Source organism: Lepisma saccharinum, chromosome 1 (assembly GCF_977018435.1).
Source record: "Lepisma saccharinum chromosome 1, izLepSacc3.1, whole genome shotgun sequence".
Lineage (NCBI taxonomy): Eukaryota > Metazoa > Arthropoda > Insecta > Zygentoma > Lepismatidae > Lepisma > Lepisma saccharinum.
This window is the reverse complement of record NC_139229.1, coordinates 163,995,643-164,023,007: the sequence shown is the minus strand read 5'-3', so window position 1 is coordinate 164,023,007 and position 27,365 is coordinate 163,995,643. Positions and strand designations below refer to the sequence as shown.

The 27,365-nt window shown below is 38.5% G+C and overlaps 1 protein-coding gene across 4 annotated transcripts in view; it reads right to left on the bottom strand.

The window, feature by feature from the left end:
• The window catches only part of Adar (Adenosine deaminase acting on RNA), a 121,325-nt gene that overhangs the window by 44,339 nt on the left and 49,621 nt on the right, over nucleotides 1-27,365 (bottom strand). Inside the window, exons 1-3 of one of the 4 annotated variants that reach the window (XM_083141900.1) lie at nucleotides 21,474-21,518; nucleotides 4,245-4,294; nucleotides 168-288 (exon numbers count right to left, since the gene is read on the bottom strand). In XM_083141900.1, coding sequence (XP_082998026.1) covers nucleotides 168-288; nucleotides 4,245-4,294; nucleotides 21,474-21,501 — 199 coding nt within the window. In that variant the 5' untranslated portion in view covers nucleotides 21,502-21,518. Of the gene's footprint in view, nucleotides 1-167; nucleotides 289-4,244; nucleotides 4,295-21,473; nucleotides 21,519-27,365 lie in introns of those variants that run through there. The other 3 variants (XM_083141908.1, XM_083141893.1, XM_083141885.1) reach the window with 3 other exon arrangements.

Sequence of the window (27,365 nt, the reverse complement as noted above, 5' to 3'; positions counted from 1 at the left end):
CAATTTCTGGTAATATTTTCAACACTAACTAGCTGTGTGATTGAATACTAACTATGAACATACAATCACAATCAATCAATGCTTAAGATAGTACTGTAGTGATAATTACATTCTAAAAGAATCAAACAAAGCATGGTCCAGCCATGAATAACTTGAGGCATACTTACCCACTTCAAACAATTCAGCAAGAAAGGGGCGTTTCTGCCCAGCCTGTAACTGTTCCACTGACATTTCTGACTGCCCGTTTTCATCCAATTCAATTATCTCATCTGCATCACCTTGCTCCTGCTAGGATGACAGAAATATATCAATAAGTACATCATATGATGAAAGCAACAGTACACACACCTTCACAGAATACAGAATTTTCACAGAATATACAAACACTGCCTCCTTCAAAGGATACAAAGTGTGATCTGATGTGGGTGAGTGTGGGTGGCTCTTATGAGCATTTTTGGCTTAGTTTTAAGTGTAGCCATAACAATATCAAGAAGACTATATCTTTAGCAGGCTTACAGACAACAGACTGACAGATTCAGCTTTTGCATACATGGCCAAATCAGTCTGTTGAGGCTTCTTCATTTGTACACTGTAATTCTTCATTTGTACACTAGGATTCAGGATTCTTGGGATTTGACAGCATAGCACACTTGGGGCAATTGACCCATATGGGCATCTTGACATAGTTTTAAGTATAGCCAAATCGGTCTGTTAATCATATGAGCTCTTCATTTGTTGTCCCAGTAATACCACAAATACCACTACTAATACTGATATGCATTCCTGTACACTAGCTTGTAACTTTGAAATGTATTTGGGGTATTCCATGAAAAGTGGTCCTAATCCATGTAAATAACAAAATGAATTAATATGGAAATTATTATTGTTTTTAATTACATTAAGGTTTAGATGTTTGTGAATTCATTTAATTTGCACATTTCACCAATAAAAGTTTCTAACATCTTCAGCCTATATGCTTCACAGACAAATGAAGTCAAACTTTGTTACATTTTTAAAGTGTTACACACATAATGCAGTTTCGTTAATGCTTTTCATGCATTTAGCCTTTGCCATCATACTCAAGTTTTTTCATTTGTTAGCAGACACCACAAAGTACTTCATAATTCTATGAAATCAGTTCATTATAAATATTTTAATCCAATCTCATGTCTAGAACCTTATATTTTGTGTGTAAAATGTCACACACATAATGCAGGAATGTCCCATTTATATTTTTGACATTATACATGATTTTTCTACCCCTTCTGGATAATCCTGGAGATGAGGATGAGTGAAGATTAGCCGATGAAATTGAGGAAGGGTCACTTACAGAGATGCCCAGAGCAAAACTCAAACCTGGGAACTTTGGTGGTGAGATCAAAATCTCACCAGATAACATCCTTGGTTACTGAGCCAGCGAACTTCAAACAGTGTAGATATGGTATATGGTGCTGATGGAAATGTGAACAGTAATTACCATTTACAAATGGCACATTAGCTAAGGAAAACATGTTAAGTGAGGAGATTGATGTAGTTATTAGATTTGATCTTTTATGAGCAAAGAAGCTGATATTAATTGATATCTACTTTATGAGTAAGGTGTGTTTTTAGATAGAGCATGCTGTCAGATTGTGCCGTGACATATGTTCTTGATCATATGGATCCTGGTGTTCTTATTGGCTGATGTAGTGTTTTTACGGAGGAGTGGTTTCCAGGTGTGACTGAGCTGGAGTCCCACGTCCCTGTTGAGATTGGTAGTGAACATCAACGCAACATTAGATTATTACAACCAGAAAAGTCAGGACTTGTGGAACACATCATCACCGAGGGACACAGGATACTATTTGCAGACACCAACATAATAGCCAAATGTGCTGGTTACTGGGACCGACGAGTAAAGGAAGCTATAGCCATTTCATGGGCAGGGAATTGGGACTCCGGCTCAGTCACGCCTGGAACCCACTGCTCCGTAAAAACACTACACCAGCCAATAAGAACACCAGGATCCAGAGCGAGTTAATAGGAAGACAGTGTCCAAGCTCCACCCCATCATAGTAGTGTATTTAACTCCACACTGGTCTCCATTTTTTACATTCCCTGATGATGAGAGCAATGTATGTGCTCGAAACGTTCGAAGCTAATGCCGACTTAATCTGGCTGGTAACTAGAGAACACTTGTTTGAATCACGTCGCCAGGAAAGCTACAATTCCTATCTTTTACAAGAGCATGGAATGAACTTCCTCCTTCCATAATTTCCCTCACTAATTGCAACAACTTCAAAGACAAATTCCTATCTTTTACAAGAGCATGGAATGAACTTCCTCCTTCCATAATTTCCCTCACTAATTGCAACAACTTCAAAGACAAACTCAAAAATCTATTGTAAAATTAACAATATCTGTGTTCCAGCACTCACGAATAGTAGATCTCACTTCTGAACCAAATTCCTAAAAACAAGAATTCTCATTAAGGTTCTTTATTTTCCCCCTTACATGTTGCCAACCTTTGACTATATTTTGTCCTTTCTCGTGTATTAAGAATATTTATATATTTTTATATAATCTTAATTTGTATTAGACTTAACTATACGATACCAAGCACAATTGTGTTTATTAATTTGTGTATCCTTCGTGTATTTTTTCAAAAACCTTTCCCCATTTTTATTAGTGTATAAGCAAGCCTTTGTTCTCACTTTTGTATTTGTTCTTTTTGTCTCTTCTTATTATTTGTTCGTTATTTGGGGTTAAGTAGCAGAACAGCCGCAGGTTGAACCTCACCCTTCAATAAAGGATAATTGAATTGAATTTAGGATATGCCAAAGAATTGACATGTGAGGACAAACATGCAACTCTGCAACACTTGGCTTTGGAAGTGAACTGGTCAGTCAACTCCCCAACTGCCTAGGAAATTTACATTATTCATTGTAGAAAAAGAAAAACATATGATTATGATGATATATAAAATAAATCATCTTCAGGTAACCAGTATTCCAGAATAGCCTAAGTAAACATTTATTGGCTCAAAATTAAGCATGCAAAATATAAAAACCAGGCCAGAACATGAAGTCTTCTCTCCATTTCTTTATATTCAGTTAATTTACAAAACTTGATGTTTTCTTAAATCTACCACTAATTCCATGATAATTGCAAATTCCAACAAAATTAATTTTTTACAAAAATTACACCACATAAACATCATGAATCAACCCTCCGCCCTCTCCCCTGGCCAAACATGGCTTATCCTTGATTCAAGTGGATAAAAGTTATAACAACTATGACTTTGAGAACATCTACCATGCGGCCATTTCCTTGCGAGGCCGAGAGATCGGGAGAAGTGTGGCGGGCGGCACTAGCGGAGATGCCGACATTTTCGACCAGTAACATCCCACGAAAGAGTTTTGCTTCGCTCGGAATAGTTTGGAGGTTTCGAATGTGCAACACTGTATCAAGATTACGTTGCAGACTAAACCGTTAAAAGTCAATGGTTTTCGTGAGCATTGTTTGCAATCTGAAAGGTCCGAGCTTGAGTTGTTCTTTCCTTCAAGACTACAGGTACCCTGGACAGAACTGTGAATGGAGTGATGAACATACCTTGAACCAAGAGCGTGTTAGTTTCATACTGTGTGAAAGAGTGAGGTTTCTGATTACTTGCTGTGCTACTTCTTTGTGTAATTGCAGTGTGTGTGTGTGTGTTGTGTGGAAGAATTGCGAAACAAGAACTATTGCGTGTGAATCAAAATTTCATTAAACGATGCCAGGAATGTGTGAATATAGGTAGACATTACTTTGAACAACTCTTATAACTAGTGCTAGTTTTGCAATATTAATATAAATATCTGCATGCTAAAGATATGTCCATAAAAATAAGCGAGACGATACTGGTCGAAAATGTCGGCATCTCTGCTAGCGCTGCCCACCATACTTCTCCCAATTTCTCTGCCTCGCAAGGAAATGGATGCACGGTATGTGCTTTATTGTATTTATGTTTAGAAATCCTAAAAAAATAAAATTAACGAACTTGTGTAAGATATTTGCTTATCTGCCATTTTGAGTAAAGTTTTTCCAATAATAATATTGCATAATCAGTTTTGTACTAACCACGTGAACCTTGCCGCAAAAAATCCTGGTGATATGTATGTGTATGCGTGTGTGTGTGTGTGTGTGTAATATACTGTATACATTCAACAAAACAAAACGCCTACTTTCTTAAGGTTTAATAGCTACGGCAATGGAATATAACTTACCTTACAATTTGCTACACTTGCACCAGGACCCACAGTAGTAGCAGTTTTACCTGGAAGTAGAAAAAATACGAATATCAGTACAACTTAAACAATATGTGGAGGTTTCAAAATATACATGTTTTTGTTTTGCATTTCTTATGACATTTAACATTCACTCCTAAAAAATCTTGGCTTGAGACCAAGTTTGATAATAAGAAAGTAAAATCTTACATATACACACAATTATTTACCTGTTATATCTTGCAATATATTAATAGAAAATATAGCACAGCCAAAAGTTTGGAGTCTTATAACGATGTGATATTATCAAATAACTTCTCACAGCAAATCCTTCAACCATTTAAGTATGTTCTATAATAGCATAATAGGAGTGAAGTTCAGTAAATTAAACAATAAAACACATTTATCAGATTTTCAAAAAAATGCAGGAAAAATGAATAACAATGTTAAAGCAGCTGACATATAATTTACGTTTGTGTACAGAACATAAGATGTGTTTGAAATTAGCAAAAAAAAACAATAATAATAATAATAATAATTTTTAATTTTAGTATTGGGTCATTCCAGGTCAGATCGACCAGAGCCTCCAGTTCATGGTATTTTGATTTGGATGAAATTTGGCATGAAGGTTCAATCATGTCTGGAAGGCATGTATTCCAAATATTAGGTTACTCCGAGAAATAGTTCTACAGTTATAGCCTGTTAAACAGAAAATGTGACCCAAATCTGGGAAATGTGTCTCAAGAGCTAACTTCATTACTCAATAACTTTGGAACTATTGATCACAGCCTAGGGGAAATTTACACACTTGAATATTTAATTATCCATTCCTTTTCTAAAATGAAAGGATGTCCTATGATTTTCAATTCACCCTGTTAATGTACGTCTAAAGAACTGTAAATAATCATCTACTTCTTTTCTAGTAATTTTTTTGCAAGGTTAAAGCCCAATTTTGGGGTTGTTACAAAAAAGTGGTCATCTGTTCCAATACATGTTTTTAAACCATAAACGCCGAGATGTGAAATATGTCACATTTGGTTTTTTCGACTTTTGGAGCATACTGCGACTCAGGCAATGTTAACAGGTACATGTCTTGAGTGCTACACAAAGAGTCTTAAGCATCCTATTAGTATTTAGTTAAGTTCAATATGATTCTGAATATATTTGGGGGGAAGGGGTAGTGGGCACAACTTCCCCCCAAAAAATGTACTGCTTTTTCATTAAAAATTATATTTTTTCTCCGAAAGTATCAGAAGCAAGTCTGCAATTCTTGCCACGAGAATGAAACACATATCTGGCAATATGCAGGTTCCATTTTAAACCATCACGTTCCGGCGTTGCCTACGTGGGGGCCTGATGAAATTTAAATTTCGTACAAATATAGTTTTATTTAACTTTCGTCTTCTTCTTCTACTTGATAAATAAAAATGAAGTTTATTCGACCATGGGCATATTGTGTAGTGTGTAGGGAAGAAAAGAGGTACAAGTTTTAACTCTAGGATTCATAGTTTCCGAGATAACAATTTTTGGAATTTTGAATTTCCCATTAAAAAGGACAACTTTTATATTAGAAAATATTTTTCTACGAAAATATCATCAGTAAGTGCACAATTCTTGCTACGAGAATGAAATACATATCAGGCAATACGCAGGAACTGTTTTGAACCCTCACGTCCTGGCGTTGCCTACGTGGGGGCCCAACGAAAATGAAATTTTGTAATGAAAAAATAAGATTATTAACTTTCGTCTTCTTCTTCTTCTATTTGGTTAGTGCAAATTTCAACAATAGGCATGTAGATGAGACTGTACTGAAAAAAACAAGCTATAATTTGTAACTTAGTTACGAAGATATAAATCTTCATTTAAAAACTTGCGCAATTTTAAACTTCCCACTGAAAACACACTGGGCGTGTAAGGGTCTACCTTTACTGTGCACTAGTGCCTTTTGTGCTACACCATTTCCAAAATCCACCATTTTCCGGTGATTTTTCAATTTCTTGCATATTCAACCACATATAATTTGGATTGGGTGATATATATATGGAGACGACATAATGTGTGCATACTAAGCTCACAACAGGGTTACTAGAAAAATTAATGCCACCTTCCTGGTTGGATTACAGTTGTAACTGATAGATGCATGATAAGAGAAAGAAGAAGAATTTGTATTTTGTAGCATGTTATTGATTGGTTGTCATAGTAACCATGTGTAAGATGTACATGAATGGCTTCCATGTATTAAAGTTATGTTGTTTAATTTGAACCTACGTGTTTGTATGTCTTGTGTAAGTATTGTTTGTATGTCTTGTGTAAGTATAGATAAGAAATCGCACACACAACAACAAGGCTTACATCTAAGGTGCAGTCGTACAGGATATTCTTGGTGATTCTTTGTGGGAAGATGTGTGGATGAAGATGTCACGAAGAGTACGCGACGATCATCATTCCTGCATAGGTTTATGCAAGAAGAAATTGTGTCAGCTTGACCAATTTCTACGGTAAGAACCAAGATTGTACGGTTTGTGTATTATTTACAATCATTGTACTAGGGCAAGTTTAAATCAGTGTGATACGGATTGTGTCTACGATATTGTGATATTAAGTTGTCCACAATTATGAATATGTTCGGTTTGAATTTATTCTCTGAGTTCCGGCCAGATTCGGAAGAAATAGAAGATTATTTAACGAGGTTTGAACAGTCTTGTTTGACTCATTATGTTAATGAAGCCAGGAAGGTACCCGTACTGATTGCAGTTATAGGACCTGAAACATTCAAAGTGCTGAAGACTATCCTAGCACCTGAACCAGTCGAATGGCAAACGTATTCGACCCTCAGGGATAATCTACTTAAACATTATGGCCAGAGAATAAACAAATATGTGGAACGTTTTAAGTTCAGGCAATGCATACAAGAAAGTGGTGAGAATGCAACACGATTTATGGTATGTGTTAAGCAACAAGCACTTAAATGTAGTTTTGGCCAGTACTTACAGGAAGCCATTGTAGAGCAAATAATTGTAGGTGTTCGGTCTGACGCCATTAGAAAGAAATTACTGTCTGAACCTACATTGACTCCAGCAAAATGTCAAGATGTTGTGCTTCAAATGGAATTAATTGAACAGGAAACACAAATGTTCGTACATCGTGAAAAGGAATGTAGTCCTAATCTAGTTGCATTTGCTGGGACACAGAAATTTAAACCATGTTTCCAGTCCTCGCAAGCACACAAAAAGAACTTCGTTAATCCTCAGGATAGAAGTTATAAAAGCACCGAAGAATGTGATAGATGTTCCAGAAGACATGATCCTGGACAATGTCTACCAAGATATTCGATATGTTCATTTTGCAAAAAGAAAGGTCATTGGGATGTAAAATGCAAGTTTAGGAAAAATAACCATGAACTTACGAGTAAGACAATTACCTTGTATCAAACTTTTAAGTCTCATATTAAACCTTTAGATGCTATTGTTAGTGAACAAAACATACATAATGAATTTCATGGTTTGTCTTTATTGCACGTTTAAGTTAGTGATTCTCATCCGCCAGAAAATAATACTTGCACTATTTCATCAAGCACAGACAATTCACAAGTGGAAGATGATACGGTCACTCGTTCAAAAGCAAGGAGCGTTAGTTTCAAGCCAAAAACAAAAGTTGTAGATGGCACTAATGTTCTTGTGTAATCGGAACCATGCATGGTTGATCTGTGCATTTATAAGCGAATTGTACAATGTGAACTAGATACTGGATCTGCAGTTACGCTGTTCAATAGCAAGTCTTTCAAAAAAATGTTTCCTCATTGGCAAACACAATTCACTACACTAAAGTTACGAGGTGTGAATAATAATACTTTGAAGTTGAAAGGTCAAGCTTTCATTGATTTATCATTGAATGATGTATTGTATAAATTACCGATTATATTGTGTGAAGAAGAACTGCGTTATCCGTTGAGTGGACTTTCATGGCTCGACAGTATTCATCCAGGTTGGAGGAACTTGTTAGCACAATGTAACACAATGTTCACAAATATGGGGTCCGGACAAAATGATAATGCAGATATTAATACTACAGGGTGGCGCACGATATGATCCACCATTTGTCTTCTTTTTTCAGATCTGAGATGAGGAATGACGTCATGTGTGCCAACAGCAGTTGCAGTAGTCATTGGAAATATCGTGTGATGAAAACTGAAGCGTAGTGCATCCACCTGTCCCCAGGGGGCTAGAGTATACAACATGGTGGACAAAGGAAGACTTACGACGGAACAGCGATCAGCAACTGTGCTATTTTTTGCCGAAACAAAGAGCATTGTGGGGACTCAGAGGTGCTTTCGTGCACATTTCCAAACTCGGTGCCCCCCCCCCCCCCCCCCAAGTAAAACGATACACAAACTGCATGAAAAGTTTCTAGTGGAAGGAAGAGTACTGGATTCAAAGCGTGATCGTCGTAAACGATCACCATCCATTTGGATGGTGTGGTTAACAAACAAAATGTGCGCTTTTGGGCAGCTGAGAATCCACGAGTGCTTCTTGAAAAAGTTAGCCATGCACCGAAGGTTATGGTCTGGGCCGCTATCTCCAGTCATGGTCTGATCGGACCCTTTTTGTTTGAGGAGACAGTAAACAGTGAACGTTACTTGACCATGCTCCGCAATAGTTTTATTCCACAGCTTCTTGCCACAGCTTTACTGTTCAATACGCAGTGGTTTATGCAAGACGATGCAAGGCCACACACAGCAAATATTGTGCTGGATTTTTTGCACGATATTTTCAATCTTTGTTTAATTTCAAACAGATTTCCTGATCGTTTCGCTGATGAATAATCCTGGCCTGCATATAGCCCAGATCTCAACCCCTGTGCTTATTTTCTTTGGGGTTTTTTGAAGGACAAGATTTTCGGAAAAAAAAACCTCAAGATTTAATGGAACTGCGAAGACTTATTGTTCAGCTTGCAGTGAAATTACGGAACCCATGTGACGTAGGGTAATTGGAAATATTAGTGTTTGCTTGACTGAGGTTAAAAGTCAAAACGGTGGCCGTATTGAGCATGTATTTCAGTAGTACGTTTTTCCAAAGTGTAACCTTTGTGTCATTTATGTTTCATTGAGAGATTCTTTATAATATAGTTTTTATTCAACAACAAAATGGTGGATCATTTCGTGCGCCAGCCTGTAAAATACCAGAAAGTGAAGGTTTGAGAGTGCAACTGGAGAAGAAACTTGCCCAGAAAGATAAGGAATCAAGGGAACGTGACCAACTGCAATATGAGAGACATAAAAAGATCAAAGCTCCAGAGAGACAGGGAGAGGGACATTAGTGAACAGATTGCCATTGGAATGCCAGCTAAGAGCATGGCCAGTGACGACACTCAGTCTGACCAGAAGCTGCTCAACCAATCAAAGAGGATGGACAGTGGGTATGGAGATGACGAAGCATACAACGCGTATGATAAACCTTGGAGGGATGTAGGAACTCTGGGCCAACATATTTACAGATCATCAAGAGATCTGGACAAGGATGTGTATGGAGATGATTTGGAGAAAATAATGAAAACAAACAGATTTGTCCCAGACAAGGAATTCAGTGGCACGGACCGTGGAGCAGCACGCAATGGACCTGTTCAGTCTGAGAAAGATCAAGACGATCCTTTCAGTCTGGACCAGTTCTTGACTATAGCTAAAAGAGCTAGCAAGAGACCTAAGGATGCAGAGGGAAGAAGAGAGAACGAAAACCAACCAACCAAACACAGACGATGGGCATGCACCACTCAGAAGGTCGAATAGACTTAGGAGACCTCCTGATAGATATGATGAGACCAGCACTTTTTTAAAAAAAACAACAAAAAAACTCCAGGAGGTAATAGACGCATGATAGGAGGAAGAAGAAGAATTTGTATTTTGTAGCATGTTATTGATTGGTTGTCATAGTAACCGTGTGTAAGATGTATGTGAATGGTTTCCATGTATGTTGTTTCCAAGTTATGTTGTTTAATTTGAACCTACATGTTTGTATGTCTTGTGTAAGTATAGATAAGAAATCACACACAACAACAACAACAAGGCTTACAGTAACAGCAAGCACACAAAATGTGCATTTTTTTATGCATAAGGCTTTTTAAGGCATATTCTGAGGTATTTTATTTGCTAACGTAAACAGGCTGAGGGTATTTTGATGCAATACACGTGTTCCTTGGTGAGAGGTTTGTTTGGTGTGTAAATATCACTAGGCTGTGTTCAATAGTTCCAAAGTTATTGAGTCATGAAGTTAGCTCTGACACTCATTTCCCAGATTTGGGTCACATTTTCTGTTGCGCACCACCTTCTTCCACAGGCTATAACTCTAGAACTATTTCTCAGAGGAACCTAATATTTGGAATACAAGCATTCTGGACATGATTGAACCTTCATGCCAAATTTCATCCAAATCAAAGAATCATGACCTGGAAACTTTTCTGAAATTGGTCGATTTGATATGAAAGGCCACTTTCTGCAACTACACAATTATTATGCTTATATTATTATACTGTAAAGTTTGCATCAAGTTGGACCATTTGGATGCAGGAACACGGAATACTTCAGAGGTGAAGAACTTTTGCGAGTTAAAGTTAAGTTAACAGGCTTTTAGACTGAAATACTTCAAGGATTGTACATGTGAGCCAGGCCTTCTGTTTACATTTTATTATAGCAATTTTCTTTTCAATTTTTACCTTTGGTATTGGATTTTTTTTGTTTTTGTTTTGTCTTGTGTTTTCATTTATTTTTTGCAATAAACCCACCTTCATTTTTTTTTTCCGACTGGACCGGACACGCACACATATCAACCCCGTTGATTAACTTTAGCTTGATATTTGTTCAATTTTAAAATTTCAAAAGAATTTTTTTGGCAGGAGATGCTGTATCATCCTTAAGCATTCCTGTGTAGTTCAGTCATTCTACAGCTGGCAGAGAAGTTAAGAATGTGCCAACTAAGATAGGAGGTATTGTACATTGTTAGGAGCGTTGAATAGTAAGAGGAGAAGGGAGAATTTATTTGGGGGGTATGACCGAATGCTTGGAGCAGGAGAGAGGTTAAGAAGTGGTGGTTTTTGGGAGAGAAGTTCAGTTGTTGCTTGGAGATTGAGAGAGAGAAAGGGTTGATCTTACGGAAAAGTTGGGACTGAGTGTGTCGTTTAAAGTTCAGGACGAACACTTAGTTTTAGACTCTAACAGGGAGATGTCATTTGGAGTTAAGTTATCGACAACCAGTTAAACAGACTTTCGGTGTGTGTGAGATTAAGGACCAGCTATCTGACGAGGCCTACTGCATGAGACAGGTAAAAACACTTTTATTGAAAATGACCATGCCGGATCAGTCGTAAAGGTATTTAACCAATCTGTGTGTGCCACCTTTCATTTCAGTGTTTGTTTAGATTATGTTAGTAATACATCCTTCGCATGCTCTTTGGAAGCCTAAGCTACTTGTTAGGAAGTAATGCATCCCATGGTTCGATTCCGGTACCATTAACATATATTGAGTCACTGTGATTTGGTATTATGTATGATGGTAAACTGCGCTCAAAGAGTGTTGTTTTACGATTTGTTACTTAGCATTGTCTTTCTACCTCTTCAGCGTAATGATTTTGATGAAATACACAGGAGAGCAACCACAAATAGTACACTATGGCTTCGCCAATTCCATCATATCAACACTCACCCTCATTGTCATGATTAGCCAAAAGTAACAGAAATGTGAAGTAAAATAAAATAAAATGTTTCAATTTTCAACAACTGCAAGGAAAGGAAAAGGGGGGGGAGGGGGCAGCATGGAGGAGAGAAGAGTGGATTGATTTAACTTGGCATTCTAGACTTCACAGAAATTCACTGCTCCAAAAACTTGGTGTTTGCATTTAGGTTGCAAATCAATTCCATTAAGATTTTTTACTTAATAGAGAACGAATTCCCAATCGGCTTCATTATCATGAAATAAATAAGTCTCTAAACAAAATAATCAAAATACCAACAGAATGGGGCAGTCAACAGAACTTGATGTCTTCGAAAGTGACAGGTCATTGGTTGCTACATAAGTAAGAAGTATCTCAGGGACATTTCAACATTAGCAGTTGTTAAATCGACTGTTAGTGGTGTGATTGTGAAGTGAAAACTAAAAGGACACCCATAATAAAATCAGATAGTCTGCACACACGGACAGAATGGGAGGGCAGTTCATGAAAAGCACCTGTCATTGCTGGAAACAATCACCTGTGAGTTACACACTGCTTCTAACAGTACAGCTAGCACCACAACTGTGCAACGAGAGCTCAGAAGAATGTAATTTCAAGGCCAAGCAGCTGCCAATAAGCCAAACATTTTTGGTGTGAATGCTGGTGTAAAGAACGATGGTACTGGACAGTGGAAAATGGAAATGTGTGATTTGGAGTGATGATTCACGCTATAGCATGTGGTGGTCGGATGGTAGGATTTGACTATGACGTATACCTGGAGAACGATACTTTTGTACTTGGTGCAGAGTCTGAAGAAGATATTGCTAGAAGGTTGAAACGTTACATTTAGTTTAGGCTTAATGGTGTTATAACCTATTTCACGTATAGTGTCTACAGTGAAGTTTGGAGGAGGTGGTATTATGGTGTGGGGATGTTTTTTCCTGGAAATGGCTCACCCTCTTGTAACACTGCATGGTACTATCAATGTGGCATGGCACAACGATATTTTGACCAGTTATGTATTTCCTATGGTGGATGACAAGTTCGGTGATAAACTCTGTCTATAAAAACAGGACAATGCTGTCATAAAGCAGAGACTATGCATGAATGTTTTGTGGGCAATTGGCTTCCTGAAATGGACTGGCCTTCTCAGAGTCCAGATCTATGAAATGAATTGAGCAGCTCGAAAGTAATACTTGATGACCCACAAAAGCATGAAACCGAGAAAAGCACAGGTGAAAGTTTGTCCATTACATTGTGGTTTATGGGTGTTTCCATGTGTTTTTTACTGTTACTGGCTACTTCATTCACTATTGTGCTGCAAATGAATCCAATATTAACTCAATTTTGAATGGAGTGTGGATTAACAAGTTTTACTCCCAAGCCATTCAATTAGAATGTAAACTTCACTCTACACACTAATGTCAGATATGGTACCTGCTTTGGCTACACAGGGTGGCTACTCTAGGACCATGATAAAATTCAAGTATAATTGTCGGTTTTCTAGGAGAACTTTCCAAAAATTCAAGAGGATGTTTTCAACCTTACGTATTACCGCCTCTCAACATCCACACACGAATATCTTAATAATACAGTATAAAGGGTCTATGTGATTCTAACATCCAAAAAATATAATTCAATTAAACGGTATACGTAATATAATTAAAATATCTAATTTAAGGTGCTGAGTTTCTATTTACAATCAGAGGCGCAACCACGAATTTCTGTCTGGGCGGGTGGGGAGAAAGTGCCAGGATAAACATACTAACAATAATAATAGTGTTAATAATAATAATATTATAACTATTATTATTATTATTGATTTGTTTATTTTACTTCCCTCCTTGTGCCATGTTTGGCTAATTTGCAAAGATGGGGATGAGTGATATGATGAAATTGATGAATGGACAGTCACAAACATCCATGCCCAAGCTGGGATTCGAACCCGCCGGGACCAACATTATTATTATTATTATTATTATTATTGTTGTTGGTGGTGGTGGTGGTGGTAGTGGTGGTAGTAGTAGTATCAAAGACGTTATTATCCTCGTAAACTATGCAAAAAAGGCGGTAGAAGTTGGTGCTTAAGCATTTTTGTTCGAACAAACAATTTCAATTATTTTTTCAACTCATGGCACAGTAGTTCGGATACCACATTAAACTGTAGGTCCAGTCCCGATTAGCCTTTCTGTGCATAAAGTGGACTTAAAACAACAAATCAATCAATCAATTTTACAACATTTTTTTCATTTAGATAGTTTGGCACCCAGGGCCGACTCCCGCCGCCTCCTAGCTACAGTTATAAACTTGATAGTACTAAGAAAAGCAGAAATTGTGAGCAAAGCGAGCAAAAAAATTTTACGAAAATGATTTTTATTTGCATAAAATGTGAATAGGATTTGGATTTAATAAGTTGTAATTTTTCACGTCTATGGAGAAAAATTCAAGTAGAATTCACGCATAATTCCCGGAGCCAATTATTCACGCATAATTCCCAGAATTCAAGGAATTCCCGGTGAGTAGCCACCCTGCTACAGCTCTTCAGGAAGATGCCTGGAAAGAACACTCCCAGGGAGAGTATGGGATATGACCAAAGCAAAGGGTGTTCATGTCAAGTACTGGGGAGTGTGTCACAGGTATGCATTGTATGCTTAGGAGTTAATACCAAATGAGTGTATATATTGAAACAACAATCATAATAAAATATTAGAAAATAAAATTAGCATTGTTTAAAAACTCTTGAACAGATGCAGAACTATAGGACAAGGGTTCCCAAACTGTTTTCGTTCCACGGTGCCCTTAGTGTTTCTAGATTTTTCCGTGGCGCCGAAGTCAGAATGTAGGCCTATATAACACTTGCAACGCTCAGTTAGTGTGGTTAGGTTGCTTGCCTTAAGTTAAAAAATAAACATATATTTTAAATTCAGAAACATTTTACATGTAAAAAGCACTAAATTAGCACATATTTGGAACAATCATATCATTTCAGTAAAAATATTGGAACATTTCGCGGTGCCCCTGTAAGCCAGCCACGGCGTACACTTTGGGAACCACTGTTAAAGAATGTGCCTCACTTTGAACTTAATACAAGCCTTTTTTTTCCTTTTTTTATCTTTAAGCAAATTGCAGAACCACTTCTTTGATAGAAATTAAGTGCAATGAATTATTACTTATCTGTCACACAGGCTTTTTCTGCTTGATTTATTTGAATTAGGTTCTTATGATAACCAATGCAGATAAGAGGTATGAAACTTAAAAGAAATGCATAGTTTCATAAGAATTTTATCACTTGAGGCATGTGTGCCCTTAGTCAGAAAAGTCATAGTATGAAAGCATGAATCACAAACTCAATTCTTCGCTAAAGTTAAACTTTACACACCCTTATTCAAGAATGTGTGAAATCCTCTATACACCTTCATGGTAGAATGTTAGAAACTTAACAGAATTTAACCTAAGTAAAGAAGTTGTGCAAAATTAATCTGGTCGGTTCAATAAGCCAAACAGTTATTGAATAGGATTTTATATTGAACTAAATTTTGCTAAGAAGTATGACACTTGCTAGTATAAATAGTAAAATCTGTGGTACAACAGTCCTTCAAGAGATAATGCCTAAAAAACATTTTATCCTATTGTGATACATAATCAAATCTGATCACAATTATTTGACTTTATAGACCAAAGTCAGCTGCTATTCATTTCAAGCTGCTTTAACATTTCTGGGTCAACACTGAATTCCCTGATCCCACTGGGTACTGAACCCTGGACGATTTCCACTGAAGACGAGAAAGAGCTAAGCATTTGGCTATACAGGAGTATGCAAAATATTATTTGAAACATTTGTGGCATATTTTATCATCCAAATTCTTTTGCTAAACATGCCTACTCATTCTGATATACATTCTTATTTTCCGTCCTTCTCCCTCTGATTAAAAAATTAAACTTGAAAAATATACAATAAGAAAGATCCCTGACATTAAACCGAACACTACCTTCAGCAACACTGTTTAGACAAGTAAATTAAAGTCCGGTTCTTAGTGTGCCAATGAGAATCAATCTACTGTTAAGCACCTAATACACCGCCTTTCAGGGTGTTGGACCTAACACTTAGAGATTCTATTGATCACAACCCACCTGCTGCTAGATAGCTGGAGACTTAATCAATTGTTGCGAATTGAATAATGTAATGAGGACTGGCAATTAACTTCCCTGGTGCATTAATGAAACGAACGGTTTAATTTCAAGCCTGAATTGGAGGCTAGGGTGAACAAGCAAATAAAAGGAAATTGAAGAATTTCAAGTGTGTTATAGTGCCCAATTAAACCACCTTCACTCTACAATAATTCATTTTGATAAAAAAACGTAACTACAAATTTATAAAATTATATACCCCTAAACCTACATGAAAAATTAAAGTATAAAACAATTTACTTTAAAATAATAATCTCTTTCACAATGAAGATAAGAAAAACAACATATGAAATAAAAATAAACTTTTGTCAAGGCACCCCCTTCCACACACACAAATATCATCTTGAGGGATTTAATTTTTGTTGAAGGACTTATCCCTATCTTGTGTCAGAACAAACAGCAAATCTGGTCCAAAACAACAGACTCAAAAAATATTTTCTCAGCAGCTCGCACAAAAAGTATTTCCGCCTCCCCTCTCTGCCCCACCCTACTTTTCTGGTATCCTCACTAAAGTCCGCCCGGCTAAAGGATGGACTTGAAGAAACCCAGACTTTCCGCTTCCATTTCAGGGAGGCAGGGAATCTGAGACCTATTCGCTTGCTGCGCTGCGGCAACCATTAGGCACCGACCTTTTTGAGGGTGCCATCTGTTTCGAAAAAGACTTGAAACGAAAAATTTGGCAACACATCACCACGGTAACTGGACAAAGCCGATTGGTTCAGCGGTTCATGTGACCCACTTTCGCTTTCGACAGAAAAGATAAAAATAGAATTTGCAAGTCCATTCTTTGGCCGGAACAACTGTAGAATATATTGTTTAACTCAGAACTTGAAGTGGAAAATGTTAGCTGGGGAGGTTCATGTGGGTTAAGGCTGGACTGGACCTTTGGCAGCCGTAAGGACGATTATTTTCAAATTTTCCTCTTCATTCGAAAAACCGCTGTTGTATTTCAAAATATGACAAATTACATATGCTTAGAATTCCTTCTAGCATTGACGTGAATTTTCGTGTAGTTTGCTTTCGCTGTTATCTAGATATTATGAAAGTTTAACGATTAAAGTCTATTAAATTATTGATATTTAGATAACAGTGAAAGCAAACTACCGAAAATTCATGTCAATGCTCTCGAAGGAATTCTAAGCGTAATTTTTCATATTTTGAAATATCAAAGAGTTTTTCGAATGGAGAGGAAAATTTGAAAAAAAATTAACCTTATCGCTGCCAAAGGTACAGGTAACAATGAGAAAGCTGGGGGAGTGCTTTGTGAAAATTTTGTTAGCAGGGGGATCATCCTCCCACATCCCCCCTTCACTTCGAGTAGTCTAACTGTTCAAAAAAATGTTGAATTTAGAAAAAAGCGTGTAGTAACACGTAATTTTAGAAATAAATTAAACGTGGATTACAATAGCCTGTAATCCCTTAGAACACATACACACATACTGTACATAAGGGTTGTACTAGTGTTGCCACCAACAAATATATACCCTGAAGAAGTATTTTTCACTTAAGCCCATATAACTAACTGTTCTTCCCAAACACATCAGGCATTTCTAATGACTAATATTGGTCCATAACTGCAGATTAGCATGACATCAGTAAGGAAACCTCTATTTACAGCCCCCCGACTTTCTCTCTTCTCCAACGAAATTAGTATTCTGGAACAATACACATGAGAGAGAGAGAGAAAGGGGGGGGGGCGTAGGTTAGTTTATGCCCCCTCCACTCCCAAGTTGCAAAAAAATAAATTCTATCAATCAGTAGCGCCGTTTGGGTGCCAAAGAGCATTAAGAGGCCATAGTGCAGGGCAAGAAGTGCCAAAAGTGGGGGCAACTGCCCCTGATCACTGTCACTGCTCTCAATATTCTATATTAAATTAATATTATCCACGCTGTTCCTTCATTAGCCCACTCCCTTTTCAAAATGTTTCTGGTGTCACTGCTGTGTGTGTGTGTGTGTGATGGAGAGAGAGAGAGAGGGGGAGGGAGAGGGAGGGTTAGGCAATACAATTCAATGTATCACTATTACGGCTATTACAAAAGGCTGAACTACCAAATATTCCTTTTGAACTTCATTCTTAGCAATGACACGTTTCAGAACGGTTAAAAATTTTCGCATGCGATTTTCACTCTCCCTCCCAGGGCATTCGTGAGCAAGAATCTTATTTTTACTTAAAAACTTAGACGGTGATGGAAAAAAAAAAGTCGTGGACAGGTAAGCACATTGTGAACTTCTGACGCACTACCTACGAGAATGCATAACTACACTGTGGAACACGAAAAGCGGCTTGAAGAATTGCCGCTGTTGCAACATGGTGCAGCTGCATCTGCCCGCAACTGGATTTTTTCGGAGGTTTACAACTTGGTACGTTGTTTTGCAGGCCCTCTTTGTAAAATACGAGACACACGGATGACATCAATATTACGGATGGTTCCGATGCGAGACTTGGCAGTGTCTCGGCTTTGTCTCGATTTATAAATAAAACTCTCGTTCTCATCTCGAATCTCGAAATATGTATCTCGTATATAGATATTATAAACAACACATACAGTGTGTCTGTCACCTTGGCAACCTCTCTACGCTGTATATACAGTGTATAGAGGTTATCAAGGCAAACAACTTTGTTAAAATAAAGTTTTTCTGTTCGATTCCTCGTTTCGATACTGCCGGCCATCGAAAAAAGTGTGTTTTATCCTGAATATGAATGCACGGAACCACAAACGTCACTAATTGAATTACTTTACAAGTACTACTGTAAAAAAGAGGTACAATAAAGTAAATCTGGGTTTGGTTAATTTTTCGAATAGTCTCGGGTAGATCTCGTCTCGGAAACCAATCAATATTTCTTGGAAAGATCAGGAGCGACAATGTCTATTTCCTTTTGGAAGGAGGACTGACGCTTGGACCAGGCAACACTGCATGGTAACGTTGCCATATCACGTGCGGGAACCAGCAATCCTTCGTTCCTGTACGTAACACCATCGCACTTCTATTCAGGCGTATAATTTCGTGACCGCAGGTATAACGTAACATGAAGAAGCTATCTGCGAATCCAACCACCTTCAAGCTTGTAGTAATCAAGTATACTATTAAACAATTTGGCTAAAACGGTTATATATGTACGAAATTTCACTGGAAATTGATAAAATGAATCTCCGCGTGGTTCCCAATCCTTTGGAACGACGTATGCCTTGGATGTCATCTCTGTCTACACGTATTCTTAACTTATAATCATGCTTATATAGCGTCGCTTTTGGTTAATCGCGTCAATGAGGGTAAAATATGATTCGACGAAATTTAAGAAAGGGCACTTGCAAGAAACACCGACCAGGCCAGGAGTCAAACCTGGGGCCGTCGCTGGCGAGTCCAGCACTCAACACGTTCGGCCACTGCTGAGGCAGTCAATGATGCAAAGAATCACAGTAATTCAAGGTGCGTGTAAATGTTCATTGTTAAATTTGCAAAGAATCACAGTAATTAAAGGTGTGTGTATATGTTCATTGCTAAAATTCTACATCAGACAAAATAAACGTGACTCTAAGAGAGAGAGAGAGAGAGAGAGAAATGTAGTTATTACTTTAAAATTCTACACACATAGAAAGTTAATTAACAAAGCAACTAAATACTAGATCTGGGGAGTTACTAAAAAAACATTGCGATGTAAGTCACTTCCAAAAGAAACGCGGTACCCTTACTTCTATCAAAAATGTAACACGGTGCATACAAGCAGGCAAGACATTTGTCTGGAACGATATATGCACTTAGGCTACTCCTCCAATATACACATATGCAGTGCTCGAAGAGAGGGGAGTGTTATTCCCCAGTTAAGAAAAGTTTCATAAGGCATCCCCCAGCTAGGAGAATTTGCATAGGCATCCTCCCACTATTATCTTTATGTCGATCCACATTCCCACACCTATCCCCAAACTCGACCAAACATCACCCCAACTAGGAATTTCCACTTCGAGCACTGCACGTATGTGTCGGTTCATATGATTCACGATGTCAGCGACTTCTCAGAAGGGTAAAACCATCAATTTTCATTTGTAAGAACCAGGCTTTGTTGTAGCGAATAAATGACCAGTTCAGATCTTTGAAAGATAGCGCAAGTACAGTAACGATCGTTCCATTTAAAACATACCGCATTACTTGCAATACGGGACTATCCAACTCGGCTAGTAACTAACTACTCCAGGTACAGTAATATTACAGTCACAGTGTACATCGACACTGGCGGTGCACCCCTTAGTTACCCCTCGTTTAACTGCCAACTGAGAATCATGGGTAGAGAACCCACGAGGGTAGTAAGCATGGAGAGACAAAAAATTCGGGTAAAGGAGCCGGCGACGGGTGTAGCTTGCACGCATTGCGCCATCGCAGTCACTGACCTTATTCCGTTCGATTCTCAGTCTGCGCTGCAGGTAAGGCGCCAAGTATCAAATTAGTTTACGATTAAATGGAGGGGAGGATGAAGGAAATAACACGACTGCATTGAGTTTACACGCAACTTAAAATGCAGATGTTCAGCGGTCGGGAATACAGCGCGTTTCGAAACTGGATGTCTTGTGTTCGGATCCCGGTGAATGGAATAGTAAACACATCGCGGTTAACCCAGCAGCGAATGCGCGCGACTCGAAATGACCCCACTGCAGCAAGAAACTCCAATCTGTCCACAACAGGCCCGGTGCTGTGAAATCATTGATTTCGAGTTCTGGGCAACGTACGAATCTTACGGTGCAGCCCTCTCTGGTCGCTGTCACGCAATTTACTTCGAGTTCGATAATTTGGATTAGAGGTGCAATTCATTCATACATCCTAATTGTGACTGGGCCTACAATTTTTATATGTATTCGAGGCTAATTAACTCCAACTGGAGATGTAGGCCGGTACTGTAGTACACGATATCTTTAAAAAAAAATCTTCTTTTCTTGAGATTAACACGCAACTATACAGTTACTAGCTGTTAAGCGTATAATATTATTAATCACAGTAATCGCAGGACACACGTGTGAGAAATGTGAAGCTCTGTCGCCGAGCGTTCCAAGCCTACTTAAAAAAATAGTACATTCACTTCCGAATTTCTTCATTGCACAACAGAACGTTCAGGTATCTTTCCACACAAGCACAACACGAAGCACTGAAAAGTATTCCACCTCACAGTGAAGACCATACCAACCATACCGCATAAATCGACACCCTGCGTCATATCCACAGCAACGTTTACGTATCCAGCCCGGAACCAGGGGCGAGTAAAATTTCGATTGCATAACACGAGGGAACATTGATTGGGGAGCACTGCAAACATGAACGGCATGACATTCGATAGACACGTGACACGGGACCTACCTGCGAAGCGGCCGGTGTCTGCTTTCATTCGGCTTCCCACTGCTTCTGGCGAGCGTCGCCGGCAGATCGATCGGCGCTCCGCATGTGATCGCGCCGAACGAAAGCGCCACAGATACGATTTGCCGCCGTTAACACATGCATGCCCCGATTATTTCATTACGGACTGATAATGGTTCGTTTAATTCGTGAACCGAAGGCATATGGCGAGAATTTATGTCGCCCTCACTGACAGCTGGGCAAGTGGTTCCTGCATGGAGCCCATGCTCTCGGGTGGCAGTTCTGTTTCGACAGTTTGCCACTCTCTTTAAAACTTTCCATTAAGCCGTAATAGCTCAATCAAATTTGAGAAAGTAACCATCTGTACAATTTTTGAATGACCAATTTCAGAACTACAAGCAAGAGTAGAATATAGTTTTGAAATGGCCAATTTTATACATTAAAGCATGTCATGGGATGGCAGGGCCCCACACATTCTCAATCTCGGCCATCATAGTTGGTGCAACTACATCTAACAAAACTACTATGATATACTCAGCTCGGCTAAAGCGCATGACAGTTAAGTTTCATGTCCTTATAAAGAGATAGACGCAAGCCATTACATACAATCAATCCTTCATTTACGTTACACAAAGATAAAACTGCTCACAATCGCAATTTGTTTGTATCTCAGCGTGTCTGATTCATTCTTTGAATTTTTGCTCTTTCTTCTTTCTCCCATTAATTTGAATACTTCCTTCGTTATCCAAGTCTTCCCTTAATTGAGTTTCATTTTTCTTCAATGCTGGTCCCTTCCTTTTCTTCACTCATTTTTTCGTTCATTTTTCGCCCCGTTGCGTAACATGTTTCAATACAATAACAAACCATTATATTTTAATTCATATGCATTTTTTTATCCTTTTACTTTTGTCATTCTTAACTTAGTGCTATTATGAAGAAAGCTGTGAAATCGGCAATCTAAAAAAATCTTTACACCCTTATTTCAGGGAGGAATTCGCAGACATTAATATAAACGTGAGAGAGGAGGTGATATTTCCCCATAAAAGATTCAGCAAAAATCCCCGATGAGAGGCGGAATCAAGAAAAATGATACGAGAGGGAGAAAGATAATCCGATTATTTTGATACCAGCATTGGTACATTTGTTCTTCACCGTCAATGATTGCAAAAATAATCGTTGAACCTCCATACCACACTGTCATTGGATACCAAGGAAAACACCTCATCAACTCTTCCCAAGCAAAGGATATAATTTCACCATAACATTCTGATGGAGCTATCTAAGTTAATATATACATAATTATTATGTTGCATGGGATCCAATATGCATATTATGTAAAAATATATGCACTGGAACCAAATAGACCTCTGGCGTCTCAAGTTCCTCCCAAGAGCGGGCAGGCTAAAAAGAAAGTAGAAGAGGCAGTTTGGAATATTCAACGAGATGCCGGGGAGAAATGCGCAGCTGTGTGCACTAAACTCTAAGAAGTGGCGAGCGTGAAAAAAAGAAGACAGCAGAGTCTGTAAATAGTTAAAAGCGAAAATGAAACAATGCAAGTGGTAAATAATTCACCTGGAATTACGAGGAGAATGCACCTTTACACAACGGAGAAACTCGAGGAAAAACAAGGATAATAGGAGAGTGGGTCCTATGCAAATCGGAATAATATTTATTGTGCATGAGGCCGCTCTGGCTCGGGGGAGTAAAGAGTGCAATGTGCACCACACTCAATCTAATGGTCTTCCACAGACAATTATCTTCATCTGAACGTGAAATGTACAAAATATACAATATCTCTGATGTAAAGGTTCAATCCATGGAGGGAGTAAGTGATCTTAAAATTAGGTCAGTAGATAATTGTTTAATTAAATGTATTTAATCAAGTCATTCTGATCTGCACAGAGCAAGACACAGGCGGTGAAACTGCCTGTCTCTCCATTCGCGTCCCGACCAAATATAATTCCAGTAGTTCATGTGCAGCCAGCGGCAATAAAAATGGGACACCTAATTAGATCCTGAAATACTGGCTTTCCTGCATGACGTTTAAGTGTGTTGTCTAACTCTACGGCTACAGCAGAACTTGCCATTGCAAAGTCGCTACCGAAGTTTGCTCATCGCCGTCGAGTTAGGAAACACACACAACGCACTGCAGGGAAGTCAATATTTCAGGATTTGTGTGTCCCATTTATATTGTCGGTGACTGCATACTGCACACCGTAAAAACGCAGGGAACGTAGGATCTGTAAGTGTCCAAGTTTGGTGAACAGACAAATACACCTGAATGGGTGGAATCCGTACGGGGGAAGAGAGGAAATTCACCCTCCATCTGGTTGCAAAACTTTAGCACTGTGCTTCGAAAGAATTTACAGGAATCCCCACTAAATACGTACGTATTACACTGCTCATGCGCAACTGTACACAAAGCTACTTAAACAATCTGATAAATATAGCGATACAGTGTTTGTCAATGTTTAAGTCCACTTTATTTTCAGCTAGGCTAAACGGAACGACCTACAGTTCAAAATGGGTTCCGAATCACCGCGCAATGTGTCTCAAGAGAGGATTCAACCCGAGACTCCTTGACTATAAGACAGCGTTACCACTATTCCACCGGGGAGGCCTAGATGAAAGAATAAACTTCGGCAGCGTGATTATAAGTCGACCACTCAACGCGGTGGATCAGGCAGGGTCAGGGAAAAAACGTAGAAAGTCAACTATAGCATGTAGTACTGGGTGTCTAAAAAAATGTATAAACACTCTTGTTTATCTAAACTTGCTGCAGCAATACGTCAGTCCACGCATTCAGAAACTGTTCAGGATGAGCAATTTTGTTTATAGCAAAATGGAGCACATTCCCAGTACCATCGTGATGTGAGGACCTACCCTGACGACAATCTGCCCAAAACATGGATTGGACGATATGGTATCAATGAATTGCCTCCATGTTCGCCGGACCTTACGCTACTGAAATTTCTGTATTGGGGAATGGGAAAGTTAAGATATACACCTATTGTACGAAACAGGAAATTGTTCAAAGAGAATGCGTTCGCGTTCCAGATGAGATTATTCACATAAAGTTTGCAATTCTATTGGTTTGCGAGGGCCTCACCGTTCGCGTAGTAATAAGCTGTTGCTTTCTACCCAGGGAGTCCCAGGTTATTTCTCCGGTGGAGGCACAATGCCAAGTGCCTCAGATCCCACTTTAAACTGCAGGTCCTTTAAACCGCGATTAGCCTATCTGTAAAACAAACTCTGTCAATTGGTTCGCGTTATTAGTAGTGTCTTCGCTAAAATGGAATCCAGTTTGAATACTCGTGATCACTTCGAAAATCTGCACTATTGTATCCCTCAATTTGTAATGCAAAACTTATATGTATTTTATTTATTAACGGTTGTCCAAAGTGTGTATACATTTTTGGAAAACTCTGTATATTGTGGAATAATGGTATCCAGTTCGAATACATGTTATCACTTCGAAAATCTGCACTTCTGTTCCTCAATTTGTAATGCAAAATTTATATGTACGTATTGTATTACTGAATTTGCGGTTGTCCAAAGTGTGTATAAATTTTTGGAACACCCTGTATCGCATATTTTGTGGAAATATTTTGCAACCACTACGCTGATCGGAATTCCAACTGCAGCACACCCGTGCTTCCTTTCATCGATATTGAAAACACAAATATCACACTTTATAAATAGTAAATTTTAGCATCATAGTATTGAAACTTAACTTCAATTCCGAAACATCTTCCTGCACATGTGTCAGTTATTGTCAACGAAAGCCTCACCGTTCCTACTCTTGTTCACAACCGAATAACCTGAACTGCATGAACAGCACTGTTCTAAAAATAGATTCTTACCCTAGAGTATCACTAATATGCCAACGATCAATAATCCTACAGCGTAATCAAGTATTTCTCTTGGGATGCGAAAAACAACCCTGAACAAGAAGCCATATCTCTAACAAGCAATTTAATATGTTCGTTGCGCATGGACAACGACCAAACTTTGGTTGGTATCACCACATATGATATTATTGTGAATAGAAATTGCATGGAGTAGAAAAAATAGGAATCCCGCGCGAAGAGTTTCCTACGTAGATAATAGAGTAGTTGGTGTTTTAAGTTGTCTGGTGCAGCAAATATTTGTGGCACGATTAAAAATCGCTGATCGCCACTTCTGCTAGGTTAGTGCACACTGCCTGCAAATTTGTTGTAACGAAAGACGTCTGATTCCAAAAAATGATCAGTTACCAGCTATTTATGGGATGTATGAGTAAAATTTCTAAATATATACAGTATTTAGTGAAACAAATGCATATAGTTTACAGTGTCACTTCTCAAATAATGTTAAGATTGTTTTCATGAAATGAGAAAAGAAAATACACACTTTTCCATTTTTTAGACTTAATTATGAAGGATACCGGTTCAAAAAATTACGAGATTGGCGGACACGAAAGCCCACATACTTCTAAAAGCTGAAATACGTCGACGAGTGAATCACAGCTACACAAAAGCTTGTTTATCTACCCGTGTACGTATAAACACGTGTGTTCCACTGCCAGTGCAGACGTTCGCGATAGTAATTATAATAAAACATGTTACCCATTACAGGCATCAGCTTGCAACACGACCATTAGAAAATATCAAACAAGTCTGATGTTCCGTGCTGCAATTTGATATTGGATTTCTGAGCAAGCTGGCTTCATTACACGCCCATCTTGCTGCGCGGCGAGCTAATACATTTAATACAGTGTATTTTTTAGGAACATAACAGCTAATGAATTTTTCTAGAGCAGAAATTTTCCTGAATCATTCATGCAACTCATTTCCAGTACTGTGAACGGTGTCGTAGTTCGAGAGGACGTGGATCGTGCGGACAGATCTAAATCTCGAATTAAAGAGTTTTCATCAACTTGAAAACTTTCCTTCACACTTTTTTTAAACCAAACTTGGGACTGAACAACGTGTGTAACACAATGTTGTTAAGGTTTTCAGCTTATTAATTTACAGCAATAGACAATGGCACAAGAGAAATACGTATCCCAACTTGGAAATGCACGCCAACGATGATAAGAACAGAAGAGAGTCTCATGAATAACTTTTCTGACTCGCAGATCCATCTCGGTGTGCAGCATTCTCCTTTTCTTCGGTTATATGCCCATGTCCATTAACAATACCTTTTCATTTCTTCTTCGGCATCGTGTTTTATATTGTTGACCAAATCCAATATGTTCGGTTCTATAGCACTAAACTTCTTGAACCGCGAACTCCAGCCTGCAGCTCCATTGTTAGTTCGGTGGCGCCGGCCATGATCGTTCAAGGAGGAAGGTTGGATTTCTCCAACCATTGATGGACGAAGGAGTCGAGAAACTTGCCTAACATCTATCAAGTCTCTTGTTAAGACGGTAGCGGTATACATCTAGAATCAAACACGCTTTTTCCTCATACGTCGTTGTCACTTTCATCGCACAACATAACTCAACTTGAAAAACAACTCCGAAAAAATGACCAAAGGTAAGCTTTTGAAAAGGCAGCTGAGCCTGGGTGAGCCAATTAGGTAGCCAATAGGTCCACTGATTATTCACGGATCATTCTTTTCTTTCTGCTCATTGATTGATTTCGTTTATTTTACTTCGCTTTTCTTCTACTTTTGGCTAATTGCGAAGATGAAAATGAGAGATGATGTGATGGAATTCATGAAAGGACACTCTTAAAAAAGACCCGTGCTAAGATCGGGATTCGAATCCGGTGGTCCTGGCGTCGTAGCGCGCTGTGATAACCACTCTGCCACGGAGGTCGGCTCCTTTCCGCCCATGTCACGATACCTGAGTATGAACTTTTTGCTTTTTTGTTCGTGCCACAATCCGTTCAATCCACATCCGTTCGTACC